Source organism: Equus przewalskii, chromosome 8 (assembly GCF_037783145.1).
Source record: "Equus przewalskii isolate Varuska chromosome 8, EquPr2, whole genome shotgun sequence".
Classification (NCBI taxonomy): domain Eukaryota; kingdom Metazoa; phylum Chordata; class Mammalia; order Perissodactyla; family Equidae; genus Equus; species Equus przewalskii.
In genome coordinates, this window is record NC_091838.1 from 67,949,281 (window position 1) to 67,964,979 (window position 15,699).

At 42.4% G+C, this 15,699-nt stretch overlaps 1 protein-coding gene across 7 annotated transcripts in view; it reads left to right on the top strand.

Moving 5' to 3' along the window:
* FER1L6 (fer-1 like family member 6) overlaps positions 1-5,583 on the top strand; it is a 214,977-nt gene extending 209,394 nt beyond the window's left edge. For all 7 annotated transcript variants that reach the window (XM_070632002.1, XM_070632004.1, XM_070632005.1 and 4 more), the window contains 2 exons: positions 2,116-2,216; positions 3,579-5,583. In XM_070632002.1, coding sequence (XP_070488103.1) covers positions 2,116-2,216; positions 3,579-3,762 — 285 coding nt within the window. In that variant the 3' untranslated portion in view covers positions 3,763-5,583. The remainder of the gene's footprint in view (positions 1-2,115; positions 2,217-3,578) is intronic.
* Positions 5,584-15,699: the final 10,116 nt, after the last annotated feature.

The following is a 15,699-nucleotide window of genomic DNA, read 5'->3' on the forward strand; positions in this document are numbered from 1 at the left end:
AAAGCCCTCTGGAAATAAGCCCTTTTTGCATATTGGAAGCTCCTCTGCCATGAGTTGTGGGCTGGCTTCTTGGGTTTCTTCCAGCCATCAAGTCTTTCAGGGGCTCCTTGGGCTTTAACTCTACCTTTCAGGATGCCTAGAAGTTAGAGCCTGAGTTGCTTTAAAGAACATCTGGCCATTTGACAGATGAGGAAACTGAGGTCCAAGAAGACAAGTGCCTTTAGGTGGTGATTATGAAGACAGTCATAGAATCATGTCATGTTAGAGTTGGGAAGGTCCTTGTAAACTTCTGGTCCAATTATCTGGCAAATGAATGAATAAGTTGGGAGGCAGCCTGCTATAATAGAAAGAGCATGAACTTGGGCAACATACGGACCTCAGTCCAAATTCCAGTTTGTTGGCTTATAGGCTGAGTGACCTTGGAAAATTTATATGACCTCTATGGCTGCATTTCTCCAACTATAAAAAGATCTACTTTGCCTATTGCTGTGATTGATATAGATAGATAGATAGATAGATAGATAGATAGATAGATAGATAGTTAGGTAGAACAAACCTGGGACAAAATGGGCATTCAATAGGCATTGCAATTACAGTTAGAGTTATAATACTATTACTCCACTGTTGATATGTAGAGGAATGACTGGAATCAACAAAAGCTTTATATTCCTTCTTTCCCAATTTTCCAGTACTTTCTGAGTGCCTATATATGCAAGTCATTTCCTATAAGGCCAAGATTTCTCAATGGGAATAAAAGGCTGCATATATACATATTTTTAAGGAACATTTGTGGATCATAGGACATTTAATGTGTTCCGAGTTAGGCCAGGGTTCTAGTCTAAAGAATGGATGAGAACACCTGGAACTCATGACTTCGCCTGAATAGAAACCCACTACACGTCTTTACTAATTCAGACGGCCATGCCACTGTCTCTCTTCTCTGGCTTCAACCTCACCCCAAATACTCTGCTTCTCTAATTTCTCCCATGACTACATTTTCATGGCTGCCAGCAACCAAACCTACTTATTCAGGGTTCTGGCTTTTTCAGGGTGAATAGGTAAGTTAACATTAGACTATTGGCTCATCAGAATCTCAGATCTTTTTGCTGGGGTAAGAAGTCAGCCATGCCTCAGAAGTCTGGTACTGCCCCATCCACGTGTGATTCAGAAAGACAAGCTTTAACAGTGAACATAGGTGCTAAAATACTTTGAGGATGCTCTAGTCTTGTACCAGTTCTGTGTCCTTCCTATCACCTTGAATCTCAATCCACAAAATCAAGAGACAGGCATCTCCGCCACCAAGAACGGGAGTTCCGGGAGATCAGGGATCATGTTTTTCTTAATCATTGTTAAGTCCTCAGAGCCTAGTACAGTGCCTGACATACAGAGGGTCCCCCAAAGAAGTGAATGAATGAATGAACAAGGCAGAATAACTCTTACCTTCTGCAGAGGTCCTATCTCATCCTTTGATAACCCAAGACTTAAACATCACTGCCACTAACTCCAGCACAGTGCCCTGAAGAAGCACATGACACAGTGTTCAAGCTAAAGGGGCTATTTCTTATTGAGGGAGGAGAAGGAGAGAGAAAGTGCTAAAATAAAAGCCTGATTCTAAAACAATTAGTGGGGACAACAAAAACATGAAGGATGACAGAAGAGCCATTTGGCAAATGTAGGGCCATACCCACTGATTTCTTCTTGAGAATTGTTGAGAGAGAAGGAAGATGGTGGCAGATTCAAAAGGGTTCTGCCACTCAGGTAATTAGTCCCCTTTCTAATTACTGTAAGGTTTCTGTAATTAATACTATTTCTTCGGATATTCAATGATTACAAGTGAAATAGTACATGTGACCGAATATGTGTGTGTGTCAGTGTCCATGTGGGACACACTCCTTTCACAAAACTCAACAATAGCATCATTTCAGGGCTTTTATTGTTCATCATAAAAATGGCTTCTCCCAGGACAAAAAGCTAACAATATTTCTCAAAATAAACCAGCAGGATAGTCAAAGTACTTCCTGGCACTCTCCCACATGGTAACACTTCTTCTAGAATGTTGGCATTGCCCCAGGCAGGTCTTTGTAACTAGAAACTGAAACTTTCATCATTGTGCAGGGCAAGGTTGAAGCCGAGTTTCACCTGGTTACTGCAGAAGAAGCTGAGAAAAATCCTGTTGGCAAAGCCCGAAAGGAGCCAGAACCACTGCCCAAGCCCAAGTGAGTGGACTCATGGTGGGGGGCATTAGAACTGGGAGAGGCTCTGTGGGGTCCCCGTATCAGAGGACGCGGGGCATTTCTCTAGAGGATTCCTCTGGGAGAACTGAGAGGCGAGGAGGCAGCCAATAGGTGCCCTCCGATCTATGTACCTTTTTGCTTCTATCATTGAAAAATATTCTAAAAACATTACAGAGTGTTTGGCGAATGGGGAGGGCACTTTTCTGTAATACTACTGCAGAAACATTTCTAGAACAATTTCGTATATTTTTTCTGATTATTTTTTCATGTGAATATGAAATTCACAAGAATTTTTTTCCTGCTTGTTCTCTAGTCATACATACAAAATTATTTTAATATTTCATTTATCCTTTGCTGAAAAGTTTGGCTTTGTTGCCATAGTTGCAATAGTTGTCCAAGGCCGTGGAATATTCCATAGCCTTGATGCCCATAATTGACTTGGTTGCCATCCATAATTGGATATTTAATTTACTTCTACTTTTTTCCATTATTATAATATGATGAAAATCTTTTCCCTTTATAAATTATTACCTTAAAATAAATTCCTAGAAGTAAAATTACTAGCAGAAAGGGTTAGTCTATTCAATTTAATCCACGGTTACATAGCAATTAAAATGTAAACATATATAGATATGAAAGATGTATCCAAAATACTCTTTCCAATTGTATGTGTCTTATCCCTTCCCAGACCCTCAGTGTCTCAAGATGAGTGGTCCCTTCTCTGTACCCACCTTTCATCTATCTTAGTGATAGGAGCACAATGGCTGTTTAGCTATTCATTAATTCAAAATTACTTATTAAATTCCTACAGTGTGTACCTACTGAAAAAAACACTTTGAAGAACACTGAAGAAATACAAGACATAAACACTGCCTTCCAGAAGCTTTCAGTCTGTTTAGGGAGAACACACAGACTCATAAAATAGTTATCAGAGTGTAGAAGACAAATACGTTAGGTTCAAAAATGTGCTGGGTCAAGTGGTAAGGGAGATAGGAACTCAGAATGAGGGGAATTATCATGGACTGGGATGGTCAGGGCAGGCTTCATGGAAGAGGTGAGGCTTGAGCTGGTTGGGGTTAGACAGACAGAGGGCACTCAGACCTGTGGCTGGGTGCTAACTTTACTCTTGCCCTCCTCTAGACCAACCTTTAAAATGATGAGGAATCGTTACGGCCCAAAATGTTAGCTTGCTCCCGCTTCAAGGCAATACAGTCTTTTACTGTTCTCAGGCCTCTCTTAGTGAACCTCCAGAAAGTGGGAGTCAGAGATACTTCCTGAAGTGCTGAGAATCCTAAACGTTGACAACGTAGCCCCTTGTCTGATCTTCTCTTGCTTCCCTCTCAGCCGCCCAAACACCTCCTTCTCCTGGTTCATGAGCCCCTTCAAGTGCCTGTACCACCTCATCTGGAAGAACTACAAGAAATACATCATCATCGCTTTCATTCTGATCATCCTCATCATCTTTCTGGTCCTCTTCATCTACACCTTGCCGGGAGCTATCAGCCGAAGGATCGTTGTGGGCTCATGAGGTTGGTGGAGGACCTGGACCTCCCCTTTCTACCGCTCCTCTTCTTGCTCATCTGTAAATATGCGAGCATGTGCTCTGTGCAGGCACGGTGCTGGGTGCTGAGGAGAGAAACCCAAAGGCCCTGTGTCTAAGGATAGGTCAGCTCTTCTTGGAGGAGACGGAAAGGAGCATTCCCTCCCTACCCCAACCCCGGACAAACTTATAAGCCTTAAATCACGTTTTTCCCCATCAACAGCATGAAATAATGACTCTTTTGCCTGAGAGTAATCAATGATGACCTCAAATTGATTTAGGCGAATGCTTTCTTTCTGTAACTGGTTTTATTCTGAGAGGTTTAATTCTGGGTCTGAGATTTTATTGGATGTACTCTCTTTAAAATAAAATTTTTACAGCAAATAAAACTGAAAACATTTTAGCAAATTACTAGACATTTAACCTGTCCCATATATCTTAACCTTGCTTAATCCTTACAGTTTACAGAACACATTCACTAATTTAGGCTGCGAAACTCTCCTTGGAGAAAACGTCATAAAAGTCACCTAAAATACTTCATTGTTGAAATTCCCATATAGAGATGAGATGTTGCTGGTTTTCTATTAAAATCAACACTTGTAGACCGTGTGCAGTAGTAGGAGTGAATTCTGGAGAAATCCATTTGTATTTATGCTCTGTGGAAATTTCCAAGTGGGAATTTTGTAAATATGAAATGTAATTTTGTGTATTTGTGCATGGGGTAAGTGTGGAGCTCCATGGTACCAGCAGGAATTCTCTTAAGCCAGAGAATATAGGCCCCACCAAAAGTGGGTTCCCACAGACCGTGATACGAATGACCATTCCTGGCACTATTCAACACTTAGCATACCGCCATGTGTGGCAGGCTCTATCATGCGTCTCAAGCACACATTAATTTCAAAGGCAGTCTTAGAAATGATATTCCATGCACTCATCAGATGGGGTCACTTTTTCCTGAAAGTAAACCTTTAATCTTCAAAGTAGTGCAGTCTCAATGTGCCACCCCTGAAACCTACAGTTTCAATCCGGGAGGGAGTGGAAGTGAGGGGCCGGTGTTGTCGGTTAAAATAAGGAAACAAAGGAATTGGGATGTTTGGCCTCATACACAAATAAATATGGCAACCACTTCTTCCTATCATGAGGGGCCATTTGGCGATCCTGGAGCTGCTGGATTGGGATTCCCTTCTTGACACCAGTAGCACCATGCCTACTGTTTTCTTCAGATAGCCTGGCACATATGTATCTCCTAAAATGAAAGATGTTTAATTCCACAAAGAAAGTCATTCTAGAATGTTCCTGATTCATCAAAGAAAGACTGAAGCATGTTCTGCGTGATTTTAGACTTAGTGTTTTCCACTGATTGTAGCCCTAGATGCTTACACTCCAGTAACCATAATGCTCTGTTTTCCTGAAGTTCTGGGAAATACAGCATTTATAGCCTTGGCAATGTTTCCTAGTGAAATTAGTTACATAAACTTGGGTTAATTCTTACCGTGGAATAACATAGCCAGCAATAATGATGTAGTCAAAAATACTTGAGGATGTGAAATATATATATTGAATGCACTGTAAGTAAAAAATATATAGGTTAGAAAACTATGTACAGTTTGATGTAAAAAAGAAAATATATATACATGGATGGATGAAATGTCTGGAGGAATATGCCAAAATGTTAATAGTGATTATCTTTAAGTAGCAGTATCTTTTCTTTTCCTTCTCGTTTTTCTATTTCTTCTAAAAGTTCTAAAATAAATATGTATTACTTCTAATGTAAAATGTTTAATAAATAAATATGTTTCAATGGGTTCATTTAAGAATATTTATTAAGTATCTCCTGTGCGCTGGGCAGTGGGGATACGGCAGAGGTAACACAAACATGGCCCCTGTCACCATGGATTTTGTGCTCCACTAGCTCTTTACAATGTTTTCTCTTCAAATTATAGATCATTCAAGGAGACCGCTGAGTAAGAAATGTGTTGCATGGTGAGATTTAAGAAAAAAAAAAGGAAGAGAACAGCGTTATTTTAGGATAGATTTGGAAGTAAAATATTATACTTTCTGCTGGATTCTGGACAGTAAAATAACAAGTCAATTCTTGACAAAACAATGCACATTGTTCGAATCCACAATAAGAACAAGCTAAAAATTGAAAATCCTTCAGAGTTATAGAGCTCATCGGCTTTGCTTTGATGTCGAAAGATGTCCGAATGGTGAAAATCCTTTAGCAGAACTGAAACGCTTTTAGATCAGATGGCATCATCAGAAATGTGTGAGAGGAAGTGGTAAGCAAAGACAATTTTGGAATTGGCTGTATCTGCCGTTCTATACATAGGTTATTGCTTATGGGCCGTCCTGCATGTAAAAAAATAAAATAATGTTCTCAGCTTAATTTTGCAGCCTTGGCCCTAAAGATATTACAGTTTAAAAATAAAAACATTTGAAAAGCAGAAAACCCGTTTCCCAAGAAGTTGTCATGAGTTCCTGCTTGTGTTCTTAAATAAAATTAATTTAAATTTATTCGTTTGACAGATTAGAGTTTTTCTTATAGCGTGAATCCATTTCAAGTGGTTTTGTTTATGTTTTTTACAACATTTGAATCCTTTCCCCCAAATTAAGCAAAAACAAAATACCAGCAACAACAAGAGTAGACAACCCACAGGATAGGATGTCCAATTCTGTGTCTCCAGTAGTTGAAACATTTGATGTCTTTCTTGCTCTTTCCCTTGAAAGACACATAAATGGAAATCATGGGATCGACTTCACAGCCAGGGCCAGTTGGTGTTTACTCATCCGACAGATAATTATTGAGCTCCGTCCCTGTTCCAGGGGCTATAATCAACACTGGGGACACAAAAGTACACAATCGGAAAAAGTAAGTCTCTGCTCTAAGGGAACATAGAGTTTGATGAAGAGAAGACATTAATCAAATAATCACACACACAGATAATCACAGACTGATGGACCCAATAGGGGCATAGTACTAGGAGCAGAAAGAGCCTCTCACAGAGGGCCCACTGCCAGTCTGGCAGTCAGGAAGTCTTCCTGGGGAAGTAATGGCTGAAAGGAGATGACAGATAAGGAAGGAAGATGGAGAAGAACAAGAGTACGCCAGACAGAGAAGACAGCATGTGCAAAGGCCCTGAGGTGGGAGGGGGTGAGGTAACTCGAGGGGTCTGAAAGAGGGTGAACATCATAGCAAGAGGCAGAGGGTCCTGAGATGGGCCTGGAAAGTCATGTAAGGGCCACATCTTTAGGGTTTGGGTCTTTATTTTAAGGACAATGGATAGTGAAGGATTTTTAAGCAGTGGAGAGGCCTGATTAGATTTTTATTCCATGTGGAGAACAGATCAGAGGTATAGCAGTCCTCCCCACCAGAAAGGATGGTTGTTTTCACTCAATAATGGCAGCAGAGGAGGGAAATGAAGGGATCAGAGTTTACCTTTTTTATACTGTAGCATAATGAAGAATTTGGAATCTGGTATTGACTCTGCTTCATACAAGCTGTGTGACGTAAGGCAGCTAACTTTACATCTCTGATCTACAGTTTCCCTGTCTGTCCTATGAGAAGATTCATATTAAATAAGTGATGAAAAGTCCCTGGTATATTCTGGTGCAAAGCTACGTGTTGATGGGTCTGTAGCATGGAGAGTCTGAAGGGATGGGTTGAACTCAGAGACAGATTGTGAAGGGCTTTGAATGCTATGGTAAGAAGGTTGACTTTATGCAGCAGAAAGTGGGGACCCTTGGGAGAGTTTAAGCAGAGAAGTGGCAAGAACGGGTCTGTGTACTAGAGAAGTTGCTCTGCCTATGGTGCAGGATGGATCGATGGGGATGATATCCAGAGGCAGAGGGACATCTTAGGAAGCAGTGGTCAAAACTGTGGTGGGGGATGAGAACCCGTGCCAGGGCCATGACCATAGGGATGGAGAGGAAGAGGCAGATTCCAGAACGTTGGTAAAGGCCCCCCACACCTGCACGCCTGCACCCCCCACACCTGAGATGCCTACCAGGGAGGACAAGCAAGTTTGAATCCTGGCTGCATCGTTTCCATCTGGGCAGGTCACTTAACCTCTCCAAGTCTCAAATTTCTCATCTGATGAGAAGGAATTATTACCTCCTTGGCAAGAGTTGTGAAGACTGGAGAAAAGGTATGTAAAGTGTCTAGCGTGTGCCAGCATGAAGCCAGTCCTCCGAGGAGAGTAGCTAGTGTCCCAAGTATCATTTCTGTGGGAAGATCAACAGAACGTGGAGTCTAATTGGATGTAGGAAGTGAGCAAAGAGGATCAGATTCGTGTTTTAGAAATGTTCTGGCACACGGACTAAGAAACTTTTCAGCCAGTAATACTCCCAAGTTTGTTTGTTTTCTATGGCTGCTGACAATGCACGCTCTGGATTTAAACAATACAAATTTGTCATTTTTTAGTCTGGTAGGTCAGAAGTCCAACATGGATCTCAGCGGGCTAAAATCAAGGCGTCAACAGAGCTGCCTTCCCTCCTGGAGCTCAAGGGGAGGATCAGCTTCCTCGCCTTTTCCAGCTTCTAGAGCTGCCTGCGCGCCTTGGCTCATGGTCCCATCCTCCCTCTTTGAAGCCGACATTACATCTCTCTGTGCCTTTCCTTTGTAGTCACGGCTCCCTCTGGCTACAGTTGGAAAAGTTCTTGCTTCTAATGGCCCGTATGATTGCGTGGAACCCACCAGATGATCCAGGATAATCTCCCCATCTCAAGGTCCTTAACTTAATCACAACCACAAAGACCCTTTTCCTTGTAAAGTGACGTATTTACATATTCTGGGGATTAGATTTTGTTTGGTTTTTTTTTTTTTTTTTTTGGCAGAAAGAGGCATTATTCAGTCTACCGCACTGAGCATCACACAGACATTGTAATTCAGCCCAATTTGGAACTCATTTCAGTAGAGCTTTGAAAGTTGCTGGGATGATTATGGTACAAGAAAGAAGGAGGCTCCACAGATGCTTTTCTCTCTGGAACAAGAGGTTTCCCCTTTTGCTCAGCCTCTCAAATGACAATTGTCTCAGGACAAAGGAAGGATCCGTTTCACCCTTCCCTGACTCATTATCCCCTCAGCGCAGTGGTGAGGCACGCGCGGAGCTGCTGTGTGTGTGAAAGGAGTCTGCCATTTCCTCCCACATCTCTGCCTCGTGAGTTTCCAAGTAAGTTCTTCAGTTCATCTTTCCTTTAATGCCGCGGTAGTTCCTTCCACATCAAGAGAAAACACGTGTCTCTGCTCTCCTTAGTTGATAAAGAGCAATTTGAGAAAAGAGCCCTCTATTTTTCTCTGAATCGTTGTACTAGTGGAAAGAAATTGGGCTTTGGAGACTGAGATAACAGCATAGAAACTTGGGCATAGACGCCAGCTGCATGACCTTGAGCGAGTTACTCAAGAACTCTGAATTTTATCTTTAGGATGTATAAGATAATACTCATCCCATAGGATTGTGTGTGGTGGTGAGCGGTGGTCCTCTACTGGGGACAGAGGCAGAGAAACATCTATAAAGTGTCTAGTGTACTGTCTTCAATACCATAGTATTCAAATTAACGATCACTTACTATTTAAGTAACTGACAACTAATGTTTGTGGAGTGCTGTCATAGATTACAAAGTAATACATATATTTTCTCACTAGTTTTCCCCACAGCCCCATATTGTAGACAAAGAAATAGTTCCAGGGACTTCCAAGATCACCCAGCTCGTTTGTAACAGATCTGAGATCCGAGCCCAGACCCCTGTCTCTGCCCCTAACTGCATGATGATTGATTTATGGTGGGCGGGGCTACCTCCAGTCAGAAGATGCCTCAATGATTTGTTTAAGGTTCATCATGCCCTAGGGATTCAGCCACAACCCCTGAAACATTTCAAATGTGTTTACACAACACTGTGGGTGTGCATTTTGAGTCTCTTTTTTTAACCTGAACAACTGTGTTTGATGATGAGATAATGTAACCGGCATCTCTCATTCATGCTACCCAGATCTTTTTGACGTTCTTTTGTCATTTTGCTACTTCTTGTAGGGAGAATCCCCCCACCTCAATGCAGAAAACAACCTCTGGAGTGTAGACATTTAACTGAGCTCTTTGTAAGTCAGGCATAGAATTTAGATTTAAAATTCATTTTGTGTAGAAAAAGAAGTCACTTGATCATCCCAGAAACTGCTAGCTGCATGCCAAATACCTCTTTTTCCCTTTCTTCTCGGTGATAGAAGCCCAGCTATACTGGGGGCAGTAATGTGCTGAGCTCAAAGAGCATATCTTTCAGTCTCTCGATATCGGAGGTGGCCGAGGCTGTGTGAGCATAGCTCAGTGGCCAGGCTTGCAGGAAATCTCTTTAAAGGGGGTTCACCCAACTGACAGATCCTACGTGCCCTTTCCTCTTCCACCTTCATCCCACCTGAACTGCGGATGTGATGAGTGGGGCTCCATCAGTTATCTTGGATCATGAGGCAACCTTGACTATGGAAGCCACCACAAACAACAGTGGGGCAGAAAGATAGAAGGGGCACAAATCCAAGCAGATGGTGCAGTCACCAAACCATTCCTGGATGGACCATCTCTGGACTTTTCTACATGGAAGCAAAATGAACCTCTGTCTTTCTAAAGCCACCATTATCTGGAGTGGTGGTGGCTGTTTTCATTGTCATTTGCAGTGGAACCAAGTCCTAGTGATACATAGACACTTTCTTTGACCTTACAGAAGAGGAGCCAGTTTCTTCCAGTACCTTAACTGAGTCTCTTTATCTCAGACCAATAAAGGTCCAGGTATCAGTAGTTCCGTCATGAAAACATATTCTCTTCCTCCAAGTTGGAGTTGAAATCCATGAAGAATTTCATGAGGTGTCATGAGGCGCCTCTGCATTTGTGGACCAAATCAAGCAGCTAGAATTTCCAAGCGAAAGTTCTCTCTTTTCTTCCTGAGCTGCTCTTAAGTCTCACTTTTTAAAAATAATTTACTTATTCGTAATTTTAGTCAATTATACATAACATAAAATTTACCATTTTAACCTTTTTAAGTGTACAGTTCAGTGGCATTAAGAACAGACACACTGCTGTACAACCATCACCCACCATCCATCTTCAGAACTTTTTTTCATCTTGCAAAACTGAAGCTCTGTACCCATTAAACACTAACTGCCCATTCCTCCTCCCCCAGCCCCTGGGAACCACCATTCTACTTTCCGTCTCTATGAGCCTGACTATCCTAAGTAACCCATATGAGTGGAATCACACAGTATTTGCCTTTCGAGATGGGCTTATTTCACTTAGCGTAACATCTTCAAGGTTTATCCACGTTGTAGCATGTGTCAGAATTTCCTTCCTTTTTAAGTCTGAATAAATATTCCATTGTATGTATGTCCCACATTTTGTTTACTCATTCATCCATCAGTGGACACTTGGGTTGCTTCCACCTTTTGGCTATTGTGAAAATGCTGCTATAAACGAGGGTACAAATATCTCTTCGAGACCCTACTTTCAGTTTGGGGGTATACACCAGAAGTGGAATCGCTGCATCATACGGTAATGCTGTTTTTAATTTTTGAGGAACTGCCATATTGTTTTCCATAGCAACTGCACCATTTTATATTTCCATCAGCTGTGCACAAAGGTTCCAATTTCTCCACATCCTCACCAAACGCTTGTTATTTTTCCAAGGTTTTTCTTTTTTTCTTAATAGCCATCCTAGTGAGTGTGAAGTGGTATCTCACTGTTTTGATCTGCATTTCTCTAATGATTAGTGATGCTGAGCACCTTTTCATATACTTATTGGTCATTTGTGTATCTTCTTTGGAGAAATGTCCACTCAAGTCCTTTGCTCATTTTTAAGTTGGGTTGTTTTTCTGTTGTTGAATTTCAAGAGTTCTCTGTATATTCTGGATATTGATCCCTTATCAGATATGTGATTTGCAAACATTTCTCTCATTCTGTGGCTTGCCTCTTTACTCTGTTGATAGTGTCCCTTGATACGCAATTTTTAAAAATTTTGATGAAGTACAATTTGTCTTTTTTTTCTTTTGTTGCCTATGCCTTTGGTCTTATATCCAAGAAATCACTACCAAATCTAACGTCACGAAGCGTTTCCTCTATCTTTTCTTCTAAGAGATTTATAGTTTTAGCTCTTATATTTAAGTCTGATACATTTTGAGTTAATTTTTGTTTATGGTATAAGGTAAGGTTCCAACTTCATTCTTTACCATTCTTTTGTGGATAACCAGTTTTCCCAGCACTGTTTGTTGAAAACCTCACCTTTTCAATGTTTTCCTGCACTTCGCTAACACATTCCACTATTAGCAACAGCTCTTTATTGCAGCCAGAAGACTAGGTATTTTCATAATTTTCTTTAATCCCTGTGATGACCCTATGAAGAGTCTATGGTCAGGCTAGGATATATTGTAGTCACAAACAACTCCCCAAATCTCAGAGGTTTGTCCTAGTAGTTTTTCTCACTTACAGATTTGTTTCTGGGTCTGAGCAGCTATCCACATTTTGGCCCAGGTTCTGGGCTGCTTTACCATATGCACTACCCATATCAACACTAATTCCACATTTGCTGGGTCAGGAAAATAGAAGAGTGAGGCTCCAACACTGAGTATTAAATGCTTCCACTTGGAAGTGTCAACAAAAATAATCCATAGCCAATCTATAAATGAAAATTTGGGTGAGTTTATTCTGAGCTGAAATCTGAGGACCATGGCCCGGGGCCTTTCTTCCCAGAAGAAAGGGCACCAAAGAAGTGAGGTGTACAGAGTGGTTATATACCTCCATACAGGACGTTTCACATATGATTGAAATGTCCCTCCCACAATAGTCACAAGATTGCCCTGTCTGCACAGCACTTGATGAACACAGCAGGTAGTGGGTCTGCTATCTTAGAGGGCGTAGCAGGAGACAAGTCTATTGTCTCGAGCTGGGCGGTCACAGGTAAGCGCAGCAATGGGTTCCTAGCCTAGGGAAAGATGCTTAATCCTTAAGGAGATGCCAATGTTGGGAGGGGGAGGGAAGTTGCACCTTTATCTCAAGGGCCTTTGTTCTTGCCATAGGGAATATCTGAAGCAGATATACAATGCATGCTCAACAGCCTCGGTCAGGCCCTTTTGGAAAGACAAGGTCAGGCCGAATTAGGTTTATACCAAATGGCTTCCTCATATTCTCCAATATATCCTATTGCTTGCCATTTTTATTTGTCGTTTTCCCCTTTTGATCTCTAATCTTTTGATAGAAAGCATTGATGATCAAAATATTGTCCCTCGGCGCCTGGGTGGTTGCTGCCTGCCCTGGGTCTATCATGTCCCTCGGTGCTAGGCTTTTATCTCATTATTTGCCTAGTCATCCACATTGGGGAGAAATAGTGGACAAGCATGGAAGTATATTTATTAACAGAGGAAGCATTTCATATGTTATATAATTAATTTAGATTGTTGCACAAACATCATATATGCGCTTTTCTATGACACCTTGCATTTACATTGTATGTGATTATAGAACAAGTACAGTAATGATGATAACTCAGCATTTTTGAAAGAATTAGTCTGAAATGAATTCTTAGTCATAGACTCTATCAGAAAAGGAAATTTGTCCAGGGTTATAAGACAGATCAACCGTATGCTACTCTTACAACACTGAGTAAAGAAAACAACAATCAGTTTGAATATTATGACCAGTACAAGGATTCCAATAAGTAATAGAAATAGGAACACAGGATGCTTCCACTCACATTTCATTGGCCAAAACAAGTCACGTGGACACGTCCACCCTCAAGAGAGCAATCCCCTCATGTGCTCAGACGTAGAGGAGAGTCAGATGTTGGTGAATAATAGTAACGCTTTCTACGTGTGGGTATGATTATTCCCCATTTACAGATCAAAAAATTAGGGTGCCATAGCTAATTATAAGGAAGTTCTGTTTCATTTTAAAACCATGCTTATTCCCCACACAACAGCTATTTCATGATAATAAGCTGGATATAGACTCTTTTCTCCCTAAAGAATTATCCAATTTTCTGCCTACCGGTTTTTGTGATGTTTATGATGATTTAACGAAACTGCTTGCTAAGTGTAAGCCAACTTATTTTCAATAAAACAGCAAAATTCAGATTGTGGTGAGTCATTTTTATGGCTTTCCTGAGCTCCATGGTGAGAACCACTTACAGCTCCTAAGAATTCCCGTGGGGCTCTTAGGAAATACCCAAGCCTCCTTTTCTTCCTTTGGCATTCCAGAAGCACAGCTGGAGTCTTAGCAGTTAGGGTCCAGGCATGCAGAGGGGGCAACAGTGGCCACTAAGCAGAAGTTCAGTTTGCGCTGATGTCAATTTACAATGTCTTGACATCAGTCTTAAAAATAAGCATTAGACATACATGACGCTCTGCTCATATCAGTCCTCCGGGGGTGGGGGCGGGGAGCGGGCTTCCTTTCCTCTGCAAAGCCCCAGGGCGCTTTGTTCATACCTACCCTGTGATCTGGATGCATTTTATCTGGCTGTAGAATCAATACATACTTGTCACCATGCCTTATTCATCCCTGCATAGCGGGTTTCCTCTGGTCCTATTGACTGATGAGCAGAAATGGGATTACGGTGACAGTAAAAACCCCAAAGTCAGGACTCTGTTGATCCAATTTGATCTATAGGATTTTGCCCCTGGAAAGTCTTATTCCCTCACTCAGCCCCAAAAGCTTTTAAATAAAACCTTAAAGCAGTCCTAAGACAGTTCACCCACCATGGTTTCACCTCCGGCTGTAGGAGCAGGAACGCTATGTGGGCAGAGGAAGAGACTGGGGTGGCCATGTGATGGCCAATGACAGATATTAAGAAGTCTGCTAGCTGGGACTTTTGAAATGCTCTGGTTTATCTGACAAAAGGAGTGGCACAGCTCTTTCCTTTTATGCTATCCTCTGACCCCTTCCTGGACTATAGATGTGAGGCTTGGAGGTGCAGCAGCCATCTCTCCACAGGAGGACTGAAGCCAAGGCCAATGATAGCGCATCAAGAAGGGTGAAGGAGCCTTAGCCATGCACTGGTCCCCTTCAGACACAGGAAAAAGCAACCCCTAACCTGTTAGTTTTCTGTGGCTTGCAGTCAACAGCAGTCCTAACTGGTACAGAATAGCAAGGCACATGTCTCCGAAACTACAGATGATATTAAATTGCTTTTAAGGGGAAACACACCCATTTGAGTCAAACTAATGAGCAAGGGCAGGGATGGGCCAGATTTGGGAGCAAAGGGAGGACAGAGGTCCACAAGAATGGAGACTATGGTAGCTCGCGTTTAAGAACATCCCCTCCCTGCCCAGCAGCACCGCTCACCTGCGAGCAGAGGCCAGAGCGGGGGCGGGAGAAAGGGGGAAACTAAAACTTCATAAAAATCCCCCAGTTATTCTGGGACTTGGTCATTTGGTGAACTGGCTTTTAGTAAATTAGCTTTCAGTGAATTCATTTTCAGCAAAGTGACTTCAAGCCTGTGTTTTCAGCTGAAACCACTGCCATTTCCCAGGGCTGCCATCCCTCCTATCAGAGCTGAGCACGCCTCTGTGCCAGAGCTGGGCTGTGGCCCAGCTGGGAGGGGACAGTGGCCCTCTCCCCACTCGCTGTGTGCTCCAGGAGGGGCCCTGGGAGAGGGCTGCCCCGTCCCAGAGCCCACAGGGATCCTGGCAGAGGAGCAGCCTGTCTACATTCCCGTCTCTCTGGAGGATGCGGGTGTCAGCCCTTGGAGCTGGGCTGAGAGACAAGCCCACGGGGAGGCCTGCACGGCGCTCACACCCAGACCCCTCTGAGGACGCTGTGATACTGGTCAAGCTCTTGGAGCTGCCCCTCCTCGTCCAGTTGTGTTCTCTCCCTGGAGCCTTCTCCGTCCCCTGAGGAAGAACTGGTGCAGGGGTAGCCATGATTGGCCAGACATGCCTTGATAAGATGGACCCCCAGC